General features: G+C 44.5%; 1 protein-coding gene across 1 annotated transcript in view; it reads left to right on the top strand.

Moving 5' to 3' along the window:
- LOC118232567 (protein O-mannosyl-transferase TMTC1-like) overlaps positions 1-20441 on the top strand; it is a 28055-nt gene extending 7614 nt beyond the window's left edge. Inside the window, exons 5-19 of the mRNA XM_035427631.1 lie at positions 4781-4862; positions 6057-6160; positions 8038-8227; positions 10359-10480; positions 14637-14804; positions 15018-15131; positions 15451-15594; positions 15904-16012; positions 16246-16348; positions 16804-16939; positions 17402-17546; positions 18033-18170; positions 18640-18762; positions 19821-19898; positions 20235-20441. Of these exons, the coding sequence (XP_035283522.1) occupies positions 4781-4862; positions 6057-6160; positions 8038-8227; positions 10359-10480; positions 14637-14804; positions 15018-15131; positions 15451-15594; positions 15904-16012; positions 16246-16348; positions 16804-16939; positions 17402-17546; positions 18033-18170; positions 18640-18762; positions 19821-19898; positions 20235-20441 (1963 nt within the window). The remainder of the gene's footprint in view (positions 1-4780; positions 4863-6056; positions 6161-8037; positions 8228-10358; positions 10481-14636; positions 14805-15017; positions 15132-15450; positions 15595-15903; positions 16013-16245; positions 16349-16803; positions 16940-17401; positions 17547-18032; positions 18171-18639; positions 18763-19820; positions 19899-20234) is intronic.
- The last annotated feature ends 866 nt before the right edge of the window (positions 20442-21307 follow it).

The raw sequence follows: 21307 nt of genomic DNA, 5'->3' as shown, positions 1-21307 counted from the left end.
TCAGGGGCGCAGATTCAGATTCTGTGGTTGCGGTATCCACGGAAAACTCGGTAGTGACAACGTTTGCCACAGCAAAAATAGAAAATAACAATGGCTGCGGTAAAGGAGCAAAAACGTAGATAGAAGATGATGATTTTGAAGCTGTGTTTGTATATTTAGCACTACAAAAAAGAAAAAGAAGAAAGAGAAGATGGTATGCTCGTTCATGATGGAATTGGATGGTGGGCATGCAGCCAACTATGTGCCATTTTTCAAAAGGGGGGTGGGGTCAAGAGCAGGCCCATCTTAATGTGCTGGATCATGAGACTGTAGGGTTTACAGTAGGGATGGGGGAGCAGTTATACGGTTGCACAGCGAATAAGGCAGCCTGCGTTTAATTCCTAGCCAAAGAGGAATAGTAACATATCCACTGATTCTGTGCCTGTCTCTGTGGCATTAATCATTCCAGTCACATACCACATTCTGTATCATGCTGGGATTAAAGGACTTTCATTTTGCAGAAGTCTTAACGTGTTAAATATACTCATTAAAAACTCTAACTCAGGCTTCAGAGAACTGCATACTGACATGATAGATATCTACAGTATGTGTCTAGTCAGGTTTAAGGTGTTTTTCTCTGTTGGCTTTGTGGTGTGTGGCAGCTGTAATTGTAAGAGTTTGATGGGATGTGTTTGTTGGTTTGCATAGTGTTGTGCACCATGTCCTTGGGGTTGTGTGAGGGAGACAGCTCCCCCTGCAGTCTGGAGGTCATAGGACAGGCCCTGTTGTTGTTTTGTGGTAGGTCCCCCCCCCTCCACCTCTCTCTCCCTCCCTCCTTTACTGTAACCTAACTGAGTGTAATTGACAGAGAGGAGAAGCTTATGAATGATGGAAATAATGATTTAATCAGCCAGCGTAAGGGCCGGTGGTATCTTTGAACCTGCATAAATATTCTATGCCCCTCCTTACCATCCCAGAATCCTCTGCTCCCTGTGGCTGTGCAGGAGTCCTGCTCTGTTTTTGCAAGCTTGTATCATTACACTCGCTTTAAATGTTAATGACCTGGTGTACTCATATTCTCTTAAAACCGCACTGGACGATTAAACTATAATACTGGGCAGAGGCTTAAGTCTGGTTTGTGTTTCTCTAACCCATTATGCGTATGTATTTATTATACAGTAACTTTTTATTAATACATTATTAACACCTAATTAGTTTTGCGAGCTTTTGCATTCCCATATGGTTTCCTGCAGCACAGGGATGAGATCTTTATGAGCAGGACCTGTGGAGGAAACCGGCGGAAATGGGATGTAAGATCAGTAAATCCCTGTCATCAGTGCTCTTTCAGCGCTGGTTTGGTGGCTGAGCCTCTGACGTTACTGTCCGTTTCTGCGGGGGGGAGGGGGTGGGAGTGCGTGGTACAGTTTCACCTCCTCTCTGTTCTGCTGTCGGGGGGGGGGGGGGGGGGGGGGGGGGGGCTGTCAGTCATGATGACCAGTGACCTGGGGGGTAAATCCCAGCCCACCACAAACTTGTGGGGGGAAGGGGGGGGGGGTGGGTTGTTTAAAGTGATATTGAGGGATCCTGGGTTAAATGTGTGTGTGTGTGTGTGTGTGTGTGTGTGTGTGTGTGTGTGTGTGTGTGTGTCCGTGTGTGTGTTGGATGATAAATGAAGGTGGGGCACACAATACTCCTGCCTCAACTTACCATTATTTATCATGTATTACACTGCATACCTACCTGCCTAACCTCCTTATTTAACAGTTATTACGCATCCTGAATTTCCTCCTTATGTATCAATTATTACACATACCTGATTAACCTCCTTTTTCATGAGTTATTACACATCATGAGTTATCTCCTTATTCATGAGTTATTATATATCCAGGCTTTCTTCCTTATTCATCAGTTATTACACATGCCTGACCAACTCTTTATTCATCAGTTATTACACATCCTGTCTTTCCTTCCATCCTGTTATTTTATGTCCTGACTGAACATGGTTGTGAACTAGAAAGCAACTCAGCCATGTGAAATGTCTTTTGGAAGCTACACTGTTTGGGTGGCTGTGGATGAGTTGATTTCTGATGGAAGATGATTGTATTGTGAGAAAGGCTGTAATTACCTGCTTATTGATGTTGCTGTTAATGTGCTGAGTGCCAAGCCGGTGCTTAATCTCACAATGCCTGTAATGGCACAAAATCATTTACAGCATGCTTCCACTCTCTTCTCATTCATTTCTCTCTCTCTCTTCCCCCCACCTCTCTCTCTCTCTTCCCTCCCCCTCTCTCTCTCTCTTTCTCTCTCTCTCTGCTCCCCCCTCTGAGTTTTTGCATTTCTCTTTCCATCCTCCTACAGCTCTGCTTTGTAAGATGTGATCCGATTGACCCTTGTTTGTGTGTGTACGGGTGTGTACAGTATGTACATGTAGATGTGTGTACACAAGTGTGTGTGGATGCATGTATGTGTCCGTGTCTGTGTATGTGTGTGCGTGTGAAAGAAATAGCCAATCAGCTATAGATTTACCTGAGTATTCTGATCACCTGTTTGTTAACTCAGCCTGAACAGGAAAACACACAGTCCTGCCTGGTAATGACCTGGTCTGATGGTTCTGCTTGGGGGAGGGGCCAGGTATCTGAGTCAGTCATGTGACCCCAGAGCCAACTCCCCATACACTGTATGATATGCATTATACTTTATACATTATGCCATGAATTCTGTACATTTTCCCAATACACTGTACATTGTACACTATACACTTTTTACACTACATGCATGCATGAAATGTGAACCACCGTCAATGTTTTTTGCCGTTTGATCATTGTGGAAAAATGAGCATTTCAGGCTTATCAAAATTCTGTGCAGGTCTGTATCCACAGTGTCAGCATAAATCCCACAGTAATGTCTGCCAGTAATATCTGCTCTTACTGTAGGATCATATTTGCACGCATACATATACATCCATGATACACACAATGTTTTATAAATAGTGCAAGAGAATCTTTGGCCCATTTAAAAATGATTCTGGGCCCCAGGAAGGGGATGCTATGTATTATTCATGTAACGTTATATATACACAATACCTTATTCAGTAATCTGTGTATTGTGCAGAATTGTATGCATGTCCGGGCTGTTTCTATAATAATCTCTCACTTTTATAAAATGCTGAAAGATTGTTTTTTTATACAGTACTCCCAGATGAGTACTGTATAAAAGGATGTGTGTGAATTCACCCGCTCTCTGGGTTCATTTTAAATTCATATTTTAAATTGCGGATGTCGTGGACAAGGGGAATAAACAACGCCTGGGATCCCCTTGGAAACTCACATTGTGCCACCCTCAGTTCTGCATTGTGATTGGTTAGTAAAAGCATCTCTTGATTTTAAATGGCTGGAGAGGCTCTATATAAAGCTGTGAAAGAGTTCTCCCCGCGCAGATTCTCTAACACCTCCACAGGATATAAATATTTGCACTAATGTGAACAGCGTGCGTAAAACAAGCGGAAGAGATCGTTATGCCCGTGTGCCGCGGGGCGCTGCTCTGCGCTGCTCTGTGCTGGCAGTCGTAAAAAACCAGTCGCTGCTGCATTCCTGAAGCACTGTTTTGAAGTGAGTGATATCTCCTCCGGTCCACTGCAGGGGTTTGAAACCAGCCCCTTTTTGCTTACTGAAGTGCTGGACCTGGAGCTGATTTCAGAGCTGATTGTGTTGAGATCTCCTGATATGAGCCACCTCTCCTAATATGAGCCACACCTCCTAATATAAACCCCGCCTCCTTATTTGAGCCACACCTCCTAATGTAAGCCCCGCCTCCTAATATGAGCCACACCTCTTAATATGAGCCCCGCCTCCTGATGAGCCCTGTCTCCTGATAGGAGCTCCACCTACTGATATGAGCCACAACTTCTAACATGAGCAACACCCCCTAATATGAGCCTCGCCTCCTGATTTGAGCCCAGCCTCCTGATAGGAGCTCCACCTACTGATATGAGCCCTGCCTCCTGAATTGAGCCCAGCCTCCTGATATGAGCCCTGCCTCTTATTTACTTGCAACACTGGTGCAGTTGGAAAACACACCTGCAGACATGTTCTTTCTCCTTTGGTAGAGCTGAGTTCACACAGACACGAGACCAGCAATATGACACGACTGACGAGATTGAGATTGAGAGTGACTCTTTAGCCCACTCTGTAGAGACTGTGTGAATCTGTTTGTGTGCCCTTTGTGTCTGAGCATGAGTGAGTGTGTATTAGTGTGCGAGTGTGTGTGTGGAGTGTGTATGTGTGTGAGTGTTTATCTGCATGTCTGTCTTTATGTGAGTGTGTGTCTGTGTGTGTGTGTGTGTTTGTATATAATGTGTGTGTGTGTGAATATGTGTGTGCAGTGTGTGTGTGTGCATGTGTGTGCACTGTGGGTGTGTCTGTGTGCTGTGTGTGTGACTATTATTGTTCTCCTGTGATTCAAATGACTGTGTACGTCTGGAAAATCTGTCCTGTCAACAGCCTGAATGAATGAATGAAATAACTCTCCCCTGCTGGTGTGTGTGGTTCTGCTGTAGGGATTACTCTCCTCCCCTGCTCTGTGCTTCTACACCTCGATGTTTGAGCACAGTGCAGAGATGCCATTTAGTCCTGAACACGGAATATGTGTTACAACATCATTCCTCTCCACACGCCGCAGGGTGTATGTTACCAATGTGTTATCTTAGATGCAGGATCAAAAAATCAAAAAGGTTAATATGTATTTGAATGAATAATCTCTCTCATCCTTCCCTCTCCGCTTCTGCTTCTCCACTGTGTTGCAGGTTGCTGATGGGTGGCAGGGCGAGAGACTTCCCAAAACTCTTTGGTCCGTTTGCCAGGCGCAGCTGTGTGGTCTCTCTCTATGTGAGTACGCTAAAGCTGTGTGGTGTTTCTCTATCTGAGTATGCTAAAGCTATGTGGTGTCTCCATGTAACTACACTCAAGAGCTGACCCACCTCACATTAATACTGTAAATCCCATATTCATTTCTTATCGGTTTAACAGCCTTACATCTAGTGCTGCATCTAACGCTGTGTCCTCAAATCCAGCTGCTGCCTATGCACTAAATCCTCATGCACATGCCCTTCTTGCACCTATCATGGCTCTTAATGTTATGTTGTATGTTTATGTACTGAGCGCTGTTGTTGGCTGTAATTCTGAAAACTTGGCATAGTCTCTGCTCTTTGCCTAAATTATGGTTGTGGCCTTCAATGCCTGAATAGAGTGTTAATGCGAGCAGCTAGCTTTGTTTGTAAGTCACTCTGGATCACAGTGTTTTCTAAATGCCGAAATTCTCATTTCAAAACCTCAGTCAAACCTCCCACTCCCAAGACCAGCCAGGGCTACATTTGGAACAGGAGAGTGTCTATGTGCTGGCTATTGCCCTGTGCTGTGTGCTGCTGTGTGCTTTTCTACAACACCTTAGAGACCGACTCTCCACAGTGTGTAAACCTGTCATCCAGTTAATCGCACCGACGCGGTATGACTGCATCCGTGGGAGGAGCCAGACGCCTCGCTAACCTCTGGAATCACCCAGGAGGCCCATGATCCTTTGCTGTAACACAAATAAAAATGTCAGACTGTGTTGTGAAAGGTTATTTAAATACCCCCTGAAGCATCAGGGGATGCCATATTTACACCGCATGCTCATGAGATTGTATGTGTGTGTGTGTGTGTGTGCGTGTATGTGTGTTTGTAGTTTCTCTGTGTGTATATGCGTGTGTGTGTATACAGTGTGAAGAACATAACTGTATTGTATTTTATTTGGATGTTTGTGACATGAAAGGCATACCTAGCTTAAGCACTGCTTTCATGTGAAGGTATGTGCTGGTATGTGTTGGGCTGTTGTAATCAGATTAGCGTGTTTATCTTCTTGGCAGTGGTCAGATCTCCTGTGGCTGGAGTGGCACTCTGATAAAGGGAATCTTTCCCCTCCAAAAATGTCTCTGCTTTTAATCCCAACTGATCACATTCTGGAAGTCTCTGGTGTTTGAGTATGTTTACTCTCTGTGATGAAGTGAACTGTATTGACCCTGCAGTGTTTTTTCTCCCCTGCAGGTGGCAGTCATCATGTCCTTCCGTATCTGGGTGATGGGCGGCTCCATGCCCCTTTTCTCTGAGCAAGACAATCCAGCCTCCTTCTGCCCTCACCTTCTCACCAGGTAACCCTGTGGCAGCAGTCACTGCTCACCACTAACAAGGCTCAAGTCCTTCAGCTAGTGCAGCTAGCACTGCTAATGTTGCTAACACTGATAATGTTCCACTAATGCTGGTAATGGAATTCATTCTAATTGCGATGTGAACACTGGTAATGCTATTAGTGGTGCTAATGCCACAAACACCGTTGATGCTGCTAACATACTAGGACTGCTAATGGCTCTAGTGTACAACTTGGCTAATGTCACTAACTGCGCTATTGCTTCTAAAGATAATGCTGTACAATCGTGTAGCACTTCCAGGACTACAGGGACCAGGAAATAGGGAACTTTGCATCTCAAAATCCCACAGCCACTCAGGGTAGAAGCCATCGCCATGAAGGGAAGTGCCGCAGTGCTATAGAACACTGATAGTGCACTGATATACAGAGTGCTTGTGTGGTCCGATCCTAGATTACTGCCATGTTACTCTTGAGCTATAGAGTTTGTTATTCGTAGCCCATAAACTGCTGTCGTAAACCTTGTGCAGGTAAGAACTAATAATTAAACGAATCATGCAGTGATGATATTTCAGTATCATAACTCGCTAAGGTCTTTAATAGGCTTACTGTACTGTGGATTCACTGCTACACCCCGGCTGTCAGTTAGGCGCTTAATGCCATGTGTTGGCCAATGATATTTCTGTATAAATCATTGAAGTGTCTGTCACGTATTTATGATATCCCTCTGCAAATCAATACTTAATCCTGCCCTGCGTTTGGCGTGCTTATGGACTCACAGCCCATCCTGTGTCAGAAATTCTGTGGTATCTGTGGAGAATCAAAGCGACTTCTGTCTGTGTGCTGTGTGTATCTGAAATGCATGTCTGCATCAGGGCTTCCAAATTCTGGTGCTGGAGAGCTGCACAATTCTGCTTCATATCTTTGGTACTCGTTGGTATTTGATTCATTTATTTAAAAGTAAAAAAAAAATGTAGTCAATTTTTTTTAAAGCTTATTTGATCAACTATGGCAGTTAAGTTTATGCTTTTTTTGGTTGTACGTGCATGCTGTTTTGTACTGATAGATAAGTCAAAACATTTATTCCGATTCTGAATGCTTTAAGGCTTTACAACAAGCACCCATATGTGATGAGAAGGTTATGTTGGTGGTAGCAGAGTTGATATTGATGTTGTTTTTAATTACTGAATTACTGATGAACTTATTTCCCTGAGGACTGGAGGAAGTGTGCATCAGTGTTTGAAGATTTTGAAGAGGAAATTTTCAGCTTGGAGTTGTGTGCCCCCCTCCCCCCCCTTCCTTCTCACAGCTTTGGGCTTTGGTTAACACCAGTGGATCTGTGGTGTTAATAGCCTAACAAGAACGTGTCAAATTTCCAATGCAATCAAAAGTGAGACAAATGCCCAGTGCTTCTGTTAGGCCAGCTTTGATTTTCTCACTCCTTAATGTTGTGCCTAAACTCTGAGGAATCCTCTTCATTCTCACATTCAGCAGGATGAAGTCTTGAATTTTAATGACATGAGTTAAATTTTACTAAATTTTAGTCCTGAATTCATTGGAATGAAATGGAATTGACCCCTGCCTTGCTAATTAAAATGGTACAGTCCCTCCCCTAATTGTTGTTAAATGGTACAGTCCTTCCCCTGATTGTTGTAAAATGGCACAGTCCCTTCCCCATTTGTATTAAACTGCTACATTCCTTCTCCTGATTGTGGCAAATGGTACAGTCCCTCCCCCGAATGTGTTAATAGTGTGCGGTCCCTCCTCCGATTGTATTAAAATGATACAGTCCCTCCCCTGATTGCATTAAAATGGTACAGTCCCTCCCTCTGATTGATTGATTTGATTGGTTGATTGATTGATGCTCCCTGTGCTCTCCCCCAGGTTCCTCACCTACTTGTATCTGTTGGCCTTTAACGCTGGCCTGCTGCTGGCCCCCATCACGCTGTGCTATGACTGGCAGGTGGGCAGCATCCCGCTGGTGGAGTCCCTGTGGGATGTGCGCAACATCGCCACCCTGCTGCTGGGGGTGGTAATGATCTGCTTGTGCCTATACTGCCTGACAAATCTGCAGGTGAGTGAGTTCTTCTGACTGTACATTACATTACGTTCACTCATTTTGGAGATCAGCTTACAATGAGGGAGTCAGTGCATATATTATAGTTATAGTGTCAGACCTGGTGAACCACATTGCCTGACCAGTGACTGTAGGTGCAACGGCAAAGAATTAATGTACGTTAACTTATGCAACCAAGAACCACAGTACAAAACATAGATTCATATATCTATGTATTCCTATATCTGAGCTAACATCCATGTAAAATCATAAAGCATGCAATACAACTCCTAAAGCGATTAGATAAACTTATTAATGGTTCTGCTGTAACCGTGCTCCAAGTTCTGTGTTCTGGGTTTTGCTGTAGCTGTGTTCCAGGGTCTGTGTTCTGGGTTCTGCTGTAGCTATGTTGCAGGTTCTGTGTTCTCTCAGTTCTGCTATGGCTGTGTGTGATGGTTTATTTAACCTGCCTGGAAGCCTGTGGTAGTAACGAACAGTCAAACCAGCCGCTAATGAAACGGAGGTGTGAATTCACTCCTACAGGAGTGTGATCATATATTGACTGACTGAATAATTTATGGCACACTGACCCATTACACCACGGGGAGTATAAACTGAAACCATGAAGACAATGCAGAATATGAACATGTTTTTCTTGTGCTCTGCATGGTTCAGGAATGAGACTGACATTACTAGCAATTATAGATATTAAATATAGGTTCATATTTCATGTTTACTTAATTGTTCAGAAGCCTTAGTTTTATAACCCAGTTATATAGTTATATTAATAATATTTTTTCGCTTTCCATTGTTAGTCTTTCAGTCAGCAAGCTTTGTAGGGCTTTGCATGTTAGCTACAGCGAATCAGGACTACAGAACTGTGTGTGTGAGTGTATGTGTGTGCGCGCGCGTGCTTTCATGCGTATGTGCATACGTGTGTGTGTGTGTTTCACTTTGAGCTGCTGCTGATCTCATTAAAATATTATCAAACACTTAATTTAGAAAGGAGTGATTTGTTGGGTTGGCAGCTGTAACCCTTGACCCCAGTGAAATTATTATATTATATTAATATTTTTTTCCCATTTACTTTCTAGGCCTGTATTAAAGAAAAAGAGATATTGCAGTACACTTTACCTTGTTTAAAATTGACAGTGTACAGAGTGTGCTCAGCAAATTTATATTTTATGGACTGCATATGTAAGGTATGCGTACAGCGAATGTACAATTGGTGTGCGGTGTGTGTACAGTGTGCGTACTTCGTGTATAGCATGTTTACAGTATGTGCGGAGAGAGTATACAGTATACAATGATATGCACCATTGAAGGGTTCACCAGCAAACAGAGGTCAGTTGTAATAAACAAGGTTACAAACTGGAATAATCATTCGAATTGCTGTTTGGAGTGCATCTCTACCCGACGGAGCTTTCCGCCAAATAGACGTGACCTTTGGTTTCTATGTTTGGACACAGCCTTCGAGAGGAGCACAGCTTCACCAGCAGTGCTCTGAAAACCAAAGGACAGCGATGACCTTTAACGTCATCATCATTTCCCAAATGACAGGCCTCACTCTGTCTTGGTATTTATTTAGTGAAGAACCCCTGTCTGGTGTAATGGGGGTTTGCCCCCCCCCCCCAAACTCAGATTAAGTGGGGTGCTCCAACCAACAGGAGTGATGAGAAGCGATTGAGTTCATTTTTTTCACACCTTGGCATGCCATATGCTGCAGTTATTGAGCCAGGGAATGAAGCGGCAGATAGATTCATTTAGGGAATTAAGCTGTGAATGCTATAAATACATGTGGTAAGACAATGTGACTAATTAAAAAAGAAATGGCCCAGATATTGACTTCATGTAATATTAATTAATTATGTTTTTCCTGCTAAAGTCTTAGTGACATGAACTTTGCCAGCTTAGTCGTTAAGCTCATTAATTGTGGCTTTTCAGAGTAATTAAGAATTTGGTGAATGTGGAAGGTGCGAGTGTGCATCTGTGTGTGTGGGAGAGTGTGTGTGTGTGTATTTGTGTGCGTGTGTGCATGTGCGTGTGTCTGTGAGAGAGCGTGTGTATGTGTGCTTGTGCGTGTGTGTGTGAGTGTGTATGTGTGTGTGTGTGTGTGTGTATCAATGATGTTCTCTCTCCTCTCTCCCAGGGCTCACAGAAGCGGGAAGTGTTGGTTGGGCTGCTGTTCCTGGTGTTTCCCTTCATCCCAGCCAGCAACCTGTTCTTCCGCGTGGGCTTTGTGGTGGCTGAGCGAATCCTGTACATGCCCAGGTTAGTGTGTGTGTGTGTGTGTGTGTGTGTGTTTGTATGCGTGTGTGTGCGTGTGTGTGTGTGTGTGTGTGTGTGTGTGTGTGTGCGTGCTTGCGTGTGCATATATCCTCTGCATGCCCAGGTGAGTGTGTTTGGGCCATACCTGCTGTATCAGGGTGTTGTTGTATTCCACTCACCTGTTGTTTAGCAGGTTTGCTTCTCGCTGGTTGTGATTGACAAGCTCAGCTGTATAAGCAGTGAAATATGTCTGTCACTGTGGAAAAATGATTATTCATGAGTTTGAGATCAGAGCTCTGTGCTTTGGAGGAGAAGAGGTTTGAATTAGATTTTGTTATGCTGATGCAACTTTGTTAGCCTGAGGTGCATTAACTTACAGTTCTAGAGCTCATGTTCTCTTTAAATGCCTGTTTCCCTCCTTTAAACACAACTGGATTTTCTTCCCAGCTATGAGGCAATGAGATTACTCTACATGCATATTCATAACCCCATCCCCCAATGCACATACACACATGCACACACACACACACACACACACACACGCTCGCTCACATACACGCTTGCTCACACACATACTCGCTCAGACACTCAAATGTCCTCTCACACACGTGCGCATGTACTCACTCACACATGTTCACTCACACAGACGCTCACACACACGTGGACACATGCACATGCACACACAAGCACACACACACACATGCATGCAGCTCTGAAAGGCATTATCCCTGGTGAGCCTCTGGTTTATGCAGCACATGTTCACCAGTGGTTTTCAGTGATTTTTTCCTCTCTTTCTCAAGCCCTCTTTCATTCTGTTTAATTAGTTTTCCTCCCTCTCTCTCATTTTCTAAAAATTAAATTTCTGTTCAGGTCTCTCTCTGCCTCTCTCTCTCTCTCTACATATTAATGACCTGCAGTGTAAATGACGGGCCGAGTCGCACAGGAATTTGTTTCCTTATAATTTGCAGGTGAGAAACGCGGGTTGGGCAGCCTCATTAAAGATAAACACATGCGAAACACACCAAGGATAAATCCCGCAATGCAGTGCCCTGTGGAACCTCAGTCATTGTGCCAGTGGGAAGCCATTTACTGATGCACTCCATTGCCCCTCTGTGAATTATGCTTTTTTCCTGCCCTTTACCCATAATGCACATCATGAATGCATGCCTATTAGCCTTTAGAAATGGGATTTAGAGAAAGCTTGCGTTGCGTTAAGTTGTCCTCTGTAATGTGTCACGGACCGATGACCATCTCTGCTTTCTGGAATGAGCCCTCTGTGCATGTGTCAGAAACAGAGAGGACGCTGGGAGACACTGAAGGTGATGCGGTCACAATAATATACTGTTTACTTTATCACCTGCTGAGTGGTGTTAGAAGAGCAGTCAGCTGGGAAATTGGAGGGAGGTATTTGAAGGTCCTGAGAGAGAGAGAGTGAGAGAGAGAGAAAGAGGGAGGGTGAGGTAAGACTGACGAATGCAAAGCCCTATTGAGAATTAATTTCGCTCTGTAGCTTCCAGTATCGTATTCAAACATAAGAATACATAATGAGGAGAACAGGCTATTCAGCCCTTCTAGACTGTTACTAAGTGAACGGCCAGACAGACAATAACTTCAGTGAAGACGGAGGTACTTCCTGTTATTCCGCGGAAGAAAAAGATTAGAGCATCTCCTGTCCACACATCGCTGAGAAGCATCTCATGCTCTGTGTGACACTGTTCTGATCGATAGCTCATAGCTCACGAGTTCAGCATTTATGGACCATTCCGGAGTTTCACCTCCAGGCCACACCTAGAGGCTCAAGGGTGACACTTGCCCTGTGCCATCTGGCAGTTGACCTCTCCAAAGCCAAAACATCAGAACTGAAGCCCAGCCTGCTGACACAGACCCGGCGTGCTCAGTGCTCTGTGTCTCTGGGAAGGCAGGGCAGTATTTTCAGAGCATGTGGTTTTTTTTACATTGCCTGCTGGAACTCTCCGGACATGTCACTGTGACCTCATTCCAGTGGAAGCAGACAGTTGCCCCCGGCAATATGACCACATGACCCCCCGGGCCACTCTATATGCCACTGCTCGGAACAGTTGCAGGGTGATGATCTCTTTCCGTTCTCTCTATCTCCCCGTTGCTCTCTCCTTATCTCTATCACTACGTAAGTCTCCTCTTTACCTCTTTCTTGCTTTTTCCCTCTCTCTCAATTCAGTGGTGCTTTACTGGCTGGACAACCGAGGTAATATTGTCAAAGGATATATTATTTCTTTCCCTTTCCCCCCCTCCCTCCGTTCCCCCCACCCCTCTCTGTCTCTGTGGGTCATTACGGTGTATAGCACATAATGCTGTAAACAGCAGGGCAGTTGCAGACTCGTTCTGTTCACCTTCTCAGCAGTCAGACATTAAAGCTTTAAAGCTTTAACCGACAATGCTCTGTGTGAGTCTGTTCTTATCACGTTCATTAGCCTCATCCTTTTTTCGTTTTTTTCCCCCTCCTCTCCTCTGAATGCTGAAGGATCTGCATGGCAAGCTGCAGGGTTTCCTCGAGTTTGTGTGAGGGCAGGTTTTCAGCCGAGCGACCTTCTGCTTTTCTCTTTAACTCGAGAGACTTAGTTTGCTTCTGCGCCGTGTTTACGAGTTCAGCATGTCTGGACATTTTTAAACTCGCGGAGCTCGATGAGCGTATCTTCTTTTTACTGACTCCAGCGCTTTTTTTTTTTGTTGTTGCATTTTTGCTGTTAAAACAGTTTTTCGACTGAAGTGTGTAAAAACCTCAAAGGGATGCAGAACGTGAGGAGATTTGGGAAGGGACTCGCATTATTACACAGGCCTTTAATCCTGCGTTTTACTTATCTTATTCTCCATTGTTGTTTTTAATGACTTAACTTATTATGTATTTTTCCCGCGTTGTAAGAGTTTATTGCAGTTGGCGTTGCCTTACCTTCTCCCCCAGTTAGCTTGCCTTGCTGTTAGAACCGCTGACCTCATCTGGCTTTTTTTCCCGTATGGTACAAGAACATACATAATGCATCATAACTATATCTGCTTAAATCCTATAGCCAGCTTATAACAACTGGTTTATGACGGGTGTGTGAAATATGATGCTTTGTCACCGGTGTCATAAAAATGCTCATAATCATGTTTCATAACGTCACCTTATGTCTATTGCAATAAGCTGGTCATAAGATTCCTCTATGCTAAGGAGGTGTATATCCATTATTTAGAGGTCATAAAAGCTCCACTAATGCGTCACAAACCCCATATTAATGTATTCTTGTATGTATACCACTTGTTATTACACATTAATACACATTAATACCCTATGGAGACGTGTATTACATTATGCAACAGTACATTAGTGTACATTAGCAAGATATTACATTACATTGCATGGTACATAAGGGCATGTTTAGTGACCTTTTCATAGATGGGTCTTGCTGTAGTACCATGCCCCAGGAATGGGGGCTGAACTGATCTAATCAGATAGCTCATTAATTCAGCTAATTTAGGACTGCTACATCATCACTCTGCCCTCCAGTAATATGGCGGAAGAACACACTACCAGAGTGAACATCTGATACTCTACTTGAACAAACCCTACTACATGAGCGAATTCTTGAAAAAATCTTGTGGTTGTACCTGAGCAAATCCGTCTGCACCTATCAGAGCATACTATTTGCCTGCTGAATGAGCAGGTAACAGGTGAGATCGGGGGGAAATTTAATTGCTGTATTTGATGTTTATTTCAGTGTTTCTGGGTTAACAGATAGACTGCACACGCTACAGGAAGACTAACGATGGCAACCAAATGAAGTGGTCTAATGACAGATTCATGATCAGCAGCAAAGCTGAATGATGTGACGTCGTTTGCATTTGTAGTGAACGTGGTGTGTTGACCCTTAAGGTCCAGTCACCATTCGGAGGCCATTCTGCGCACAATTAGTCTTTACTGCGAGGGAGATGGTAAACAGGGGTTCTGAGCGATGGGTTCTGATTGGCCGTGAGAGCTGACAATGGAGTAGCTCACTGAGTGCTGGTAGCCAGGCCTGTTAGCAACAGCGCTAACGTGCAGTTTGGGAAATAAATCTGCAGCTTTTCAACTGACTGCCTCTTCCATTTTTTTCTCACTCTGTCTAAGTCTCTCTCTGTTTCTCTCTCTCTCTCTCTCTCTCAGTATGGGGTACTGTATCCTGGTGGTGCAGGGTATGAACAGGCTGTGTTCGGTGGTTGGTCGGTGGGGCTCCACGGCGCTCACTGTCTCCATGCTGCTGCTCCTGCTGCTCTTCTCCTGGAAGACAGTCCAGCAGAATGAGGTGTGGCTCTCCCGTGAGGCACTGTTCAGGTGAGGGCGAGCATGTGTGCGAGCAAGTTTGCATTAATTGATTAATTGTGTGTGTGTGTGTGTGTGTGTGTGTGTGTGTCTGAATATGTATGTGAGTGCAAGTGACTGTATATATTTGTAACGATGTGACGTGTGTATGTGAATGTGTGTGTGCACGTAGCCTTACCTCTCATGAATATCTCTGTCTCTCTCTCCATCTCTCTCTCTCTGTAGATCTGGCATCCAGACCCTGCCTCACAATGCCAAGGTTCACTACAACTATGCCAACTTCCTGAAAGACCAGGGCCGCAATGCCGAAGCCATCCACCACTACAAGACTGCACTGCGGTGAGGGCTCAATATGGCCAATGCTGCCCCTCCATACAGTCACCAATGTTCACTTACACTTACGCTCACTGTAAATGTCCACAGACATATTCACATGCAACTACAACATACATATTCAGCCCAGAACCTCAGATTCAGCACAAAATCTCATATTGTGCACAGAAATGCTAATTTATGGAAAACGTGAATGCTAATTTTCTGTCCCTCAGGACATGTACTGACCCCTGTCCTCCCAACTGTGCGGTTCTCTCTGGAAGTTTGCATCTCTCCTCTCTCTCTCTCTCTCTCTCCCTCTCCCCCGTCACTCTCTCTCCTACAGGCTGTACCCACAGCATGCTAGTGCCATGAATAATCTGGGCACTCTAACGCACCACGCAGAGGAGGCAGAGGAGCACTACAGGAGGGCTCTGGAGATCAACCCCCAGCACAACAGAGCCCTGTTCAATCTGGGCAACCTGCTAAAGTAAGTAACCACTCACACACATACACATGCATGCGCACACACATGCCCGCACGCACACACACACACACGCACACACACACGGCCTGACAGATCAGTAGATAAAAGGACATCAGTGAAAAGAGACAGAGTGTCTGATCTCAGGAACAGCCTGACTCTAGTCCCCTTTTAGAGGACTGGGTATCCCTGGAGATGAGTGAACATTTTAAATCACAGCATACTTACTTTCTCACCTTCATAAAGCAGCAATGTGTGCTTGTGTGCGCGTGTATTTATGGAGCTTCTCTAAAGCCCTGTCCTGTGGTATTTTAGGTCTCAGGGGAAGGAGGAAGAGGCGGAGCAACTGCTGAGAGACTCCATTCTTTTTGGCCGACACTTCGCTGATGCGTACTCCAGCCTGGCTTCCCTTTTCGCTGAGCAGGTAAGGCCCTACCTCGATAATAGCAACCTCAAGGGCCTTTATTAATGGGGGGTTCTTTACTCAGGCTCTGAGTGCTGATCTAGGGCCAGGTTTCCTTTGTCCACAACATAATGTTATGCATTATGGCCTCATGGTCATGGCTGATCCTAGATCAGTGCAATATTCATAAAGCGCAGTAGTGCTTTCGAATTCAATTTGTGAATATTTGCCCCAGTTATTTTTGTGTCCTACAGAAGCGGTTTGCTGAAGCCAATGACATCTACCTGCAGGGTATTGAGAACTGCCCAGACAGTTCCGATCTGCACAATAATTATGGAGTGTTTCTGGTGGACACAGGTGAGTGAGTCCAATATCCCCGTCACACGCACAGGTAATCACTGATATTAACACAAGCTGTGCATAGACAGTGTGCATGTGCATGCTGATGCACTGATGGTATGTGTATATGTGGGTGTGTGTGTGTGTGTGTGTGTAAATGGTAAATGGACTGCATTTATATAGCGCTATTATCCAAAGCGCTTTACAATTCATGCCTCTCATTCACCCATTCACACACACACACACTCACACACCAACAGTGAAAGGCTGCCATGCATGGTACCAGTCAGCTCGTTGGGAGCAATTAGGAGGTTAGGTGTCTTGCTCAGGGACACTTCGACACGCCCAGGGCGGGGGATCGAACCTCCGACTGCCAGACAACCGCTCTTACCTCCTGAGCTATGTCGCCCCTTGTGTGTGTGTGTTGGTGCTAATTGTTGGTGTGACTCTGGGCTCCTGCTCTGTCCACCCAGGTGACAGTGAGAGGGCGGCTGTGCACTACCAGAATGCCGTGCGTCTCAAACCCACACACTACGTTGCCATGGTGAATCTGGGTCGCCTGCTGCGCTCCTCCACTGAGAACAAGGAGGCGGAGTCCTGGTACAAGAGGTGACCAGGACCATGACATCACACCATCTCAGCGTGTGTTTGTGTGTGCATGTGTGAGTGAGAGAGTGTGTGCATGTGTACTCAACTGTTACCTGCTTAACCCATTTTATTTGCTGTGATAGATCCCTTATAGAATTTCTGTTACATTCCATTCTATCGCTACTTTACAGCAGGCTGGTCAGTGGAGAATGGGTTCCCCCTCTATAGCTGGGTCCCCTCCTGTCATTTGGGGGTTTGAGCCTGGTGCTTGCTCTGTTTGCTCTTTTTGCTCTGTTTCTTGCCTTGCTACTCTGTAAAGTGTCTTTGTGACAGTTCTCTGTAAAAAAAAAGCACTATACAAATAAAATTTAATTGAATTGAATGTGTAAGGAGTAAGTGAGGGTGTGTGTGGGCATGAGTGTGTTATATATAAAGAAGTGGCCTAATGTGACCTCTGACTCCTGTCCCTGGTTGTGCCTCCAGGGCGCTGCAGGTGGTGCGGAAGGTGGAGATCCTGACCCCGCTGGGGGCGCTGTATTACAACACGGGCCGCTACGAGGAGGCCCTGCAGGTGTACCGCGAGGCAGCTGCCGTGCAGCCTGACAGCGCCAACATCTGGCTGGCCCTGGTAGTGCAGAATATATCCCTGAGCACATCCCAGTATCCACAACCCGGAGCACAGAACCAGGAACTCAGAGTATAGAATTTAGAGACTAGAACGCAGGACACAGAACACAGAACTCTGTAGTCAGCCTAGAACTCTTTAACCAAATCTACCTCATACTGTCAAACATCTATTTCTCATATTGTTCTTTGTCATTGTTCAGAAAAACGTGCCAGAATTCCATCGGACTGGAATATAACAATGATGTAATTTACAGTATGACTGCAGTTGGATCCCTCTGGTTTACTGTGGTTCTGTGCTCCTCTGTGTGAATGCGTTTGATCTGGTTTCCTTTGGTTCTTTTCTTCTCTGTGTGAACACGTTTGATCTGGTTTTCTTTGGTTCTTTTCTTCTCTGTGTGAATGCGTTTGATCTGGTTTACTGTGGTCCTGTGCTCCTCTGTGTGAATGCGTTCGATCTGGATTACAGTGTTTCTGTTTTCACACACAGGCCCAAGTCCTCGCCATGGCAGGTCGAACCAAAGAAGCGGAGAAAATGACGTTTGGGATCCTGTCGAAAAACGCAGGCTGCATTGAGTGCCACCGCCTCCTGTCTGCCATTTACAGCAAAAGAGGGAATCATAATGAGGTATGCAAATGAGGGAGTCACAACGAGGTATGCAAATTAGGGTGTCGTAATGAGGGATTTGGAAAGAGAAATGCGAATAATGGAAGCATAACAAGGTGTGGAAATCATAAAGTGAACTAGTTAAGCTAACAAGGGAATCCTGAGGTATAGAACAGCTCACAGTGTGTGTGTGTGTGTGTGCATGCGTGCCTCTGCGCATGTGCGTGTGTATTTGTATGTGTGTGTGTGTGTGTGCATGTGTGTGTGTGTATGTGCTTGTGTATGTGTGTGTGTGTGTCTGTGTGTATGGTGTGTGTGTGCGCATGTTTATGTGTGTATGTGAATGTGTGTGTGTCTGTGTGTATGGTGTGTGTGCGCATGTTTATGTGTGTATGTGTATGTGTGTGTGTGTGTGTGTGTATTTGTATGTGTGTATGTGTGTGTATGTGTATGTGTGTGTGTGTGTGTGTGTGTGTGTGTGTGTGTTCAGGCTCTGCAGGCTCTAGAGAAAGCCCTGCAGCTGACCCCCAGTGATGAGGCAGTCCTGGCTGAGCTGCACTTCTCCAAAGGAAACCAGCTGAGAGAGATGAACCTGCTGGACCATGCTTTCCAGGTAGTACATCTGTTCCTCTCACCCTCCAGTCCTCTCTCTCTTTCTCTCTCTATCTCTCTTTATTTCTTTCCTTCTCATTCCCTCTCTGTCTCTTTCTCAGATTTAAATTTAAATAGGCTTTATTTATGGAAACACAAAGCTAATATTGAAAAACTAGTCCTTTCCATGAGCACCAGCCTGCCCAAAACCAATTATTTCTCAGTGGGCAATAAGCCTACATAATATTCTATATGTTACATAAAAAACACAAAAATAATAGACTGCTTGTTTTTGGATGTAAAAAAACCTGAAAGGGCAAAGTTCAACAGGCCACCTGTGTCCCAAGAAGGTCAGTTTGGGTAATTGGAAAAGAAAAACCCCGTGTAATCAAAACATTGGCTCCATCTATTGGTACAGAGCATTACTGCACTGAGGATTGCATTAGTACCATGGCCCAAAACATAATAATTGACCACAGTGTAATAAAGCTAAAATGTAATAAAGCTCATAACCTAATAAAAATCCAACAACGTAATAAAATCTTCAACCTGTAACATAATAGCTTTTTTGGGCATAATGTAATAACTTCTTACTTTATTGCTAGTTCATTACCCCTGAAGTTTTTAACTCTCCCTCTTTTTAAATTTGAATGTACTATTATTACATCATAAATTATGTATGGTGCTTTGCAATGGCCCAGAAAAACAATGTATCCCAGAAGTACTCCAAAATACCACAAAGTATATTAAAAGTATTGCTAAAAACCAATAAGTACGCCAGATTACTCCAAAACACCAGAGTATCACAAATCATTATACAGCGTCATAAAAATGCCACAGAGTACCATGAAGCATACCACAATGTAATGCAAAGTACCCCAAAGCACACAACAAAGCAAACCGTGAATCATGTCGAACTGGGTGTCCCACATTACCACATAGTGTGACAAAAAGTACCCCAAAACCCAAAAAAGTGTTTTGGGCCTGTAGATTCTGTTGATTCCTTTCTCACTGATGTATAGCACAATGGTTCTCTGTCTCAATCCGAATGACATCATCCTTTTGGCCCATCTCACACAGAGCTACAGGCTAGCTGTGGAGCTCAATCCTGACCAGTCACAGGCATGGATGAATATGGGAGGAATTCAACACATGAAGGTAAAGATGGCTGTGTGTATCACACTGGGTACTTGTGTTCTAAGCTTTATGGCATATATTCCTTCAAAGTTACCAAACTCTGCAGTCCTAGACCGGCTCGTTACTTCACCTAACTTGAGCCTCTATTCATGAAGCATCCAAACACTGATCTTGGATCAGCTTAGCGTTTCAGCTCATAATGGACAATGTTAGAGTATTGTTGGGGGGAAAGTGATTCTAAATCAGCACTTCTCTGAGGCCATAGATGAATATGGGCCCTGGTTCTGATCCAAAACCCTCCTGTTTTAGGCGCTTCACTGAGTGGTTGTGCGGTTCTGGTTCTGGTTCTGTTTGCAGGGAGACTACCCCTCCGCCCGGCTGTACTACCAGCAGGCTCTGCAGCTCTCTCCAGGGTCCAAACTGCTGAAGGAGAACCTGGCTAAGCTGGACCGGCTGGAGAGGAGGCGTGGTGGGAAGGAGGGAAGGGGCGGGACTAGGGCTGGGGGTGGGATGAGAGGAGCGCACTGGGGGTCAGAGGCTATGGGGGTGGTGTCAGCCACTTAGTGGGGTAAAAGGTGGAGTGGAGTTGTTTAAGCAGGTGTGTGTGTGTGTGTGTGTGTGTGGCGGGGGGGGGGAGGTATGAGTGGGGTTTTTTTTTTTTGGTTGGGTGATGGAGTCTGACTTATTGGAGTGTGTTTGGAGTCGAGCAGGGCATTGTGAGGGGTGGGGTTCATTACCAGGACCTCCATTGCCTGACCAAATCCGGGAGTTCTTCCTCTTGTGTCCTGAATAAGCTTCAAACAGACTCTACTTTGTAACCTTCATCACTTCAATTCTGCTGCACCTTGGAAATATGGATCTCCTTTACTGAGGTCTCTCCTGTACTCAGCTCTTTACCAAAAACATGACAGAGGTGAGAGTTGGGTTCTGCCATCTTAAACTACATGCTTTCCTATAACACAGATGAACTTACCTGTACCACAAACATGCTTACCTATACCACAGGCAAGCTTACCTGTACCACAAGCATGCTTACCTTACCAATACCACACGCTTGCTTACATATACCACAATTGTACTGAACACCAGCATACCTCTGGAGAAATTTGACACACTCATGTAACTGCATCTTTCGATCTAACTTTCTATCATGAGTCATACGTACCCATAACTGGCCACGGTTATGAACCACTTTGCTATAGAAACCGCCAAATCTATTTTATTATTATTATTATTATTATTATTATTATTATTATTATTATTAATAATAATAATAATAATAATAATAATAATAATAATAATAATACATTTATTTTATATAGTGCTTTTCATAGTCTCAAAGACGCTTTACAATACATGAATTATCAGGAAAAAAAGAAGAAAAAAAGATTTAGCAATTTGGCAATTTAGAATGGGACATTCTGTGAATA

Source organism: Anguilla anguilla, chromosome 7, assembly GCF_013347855.1.
Source record: "Anguilla anguilla isolate fAngAng1 chromosome 7, fAngAng1.pri, whole genome shotgun sequence".
In the NCBI taxonomy this organism is placed as follows: domain Eukaryota; kingdom Metazoa; phylum Chordata; class Actinopteri; order Anguilliformes; family Anguillidae; genus Anguilla; species Anguilla anguilla.
Note: the sequence above shows the minus strand (reverse complement) of the source record. Positions and strands in the feature narration are given on the sequence as shown.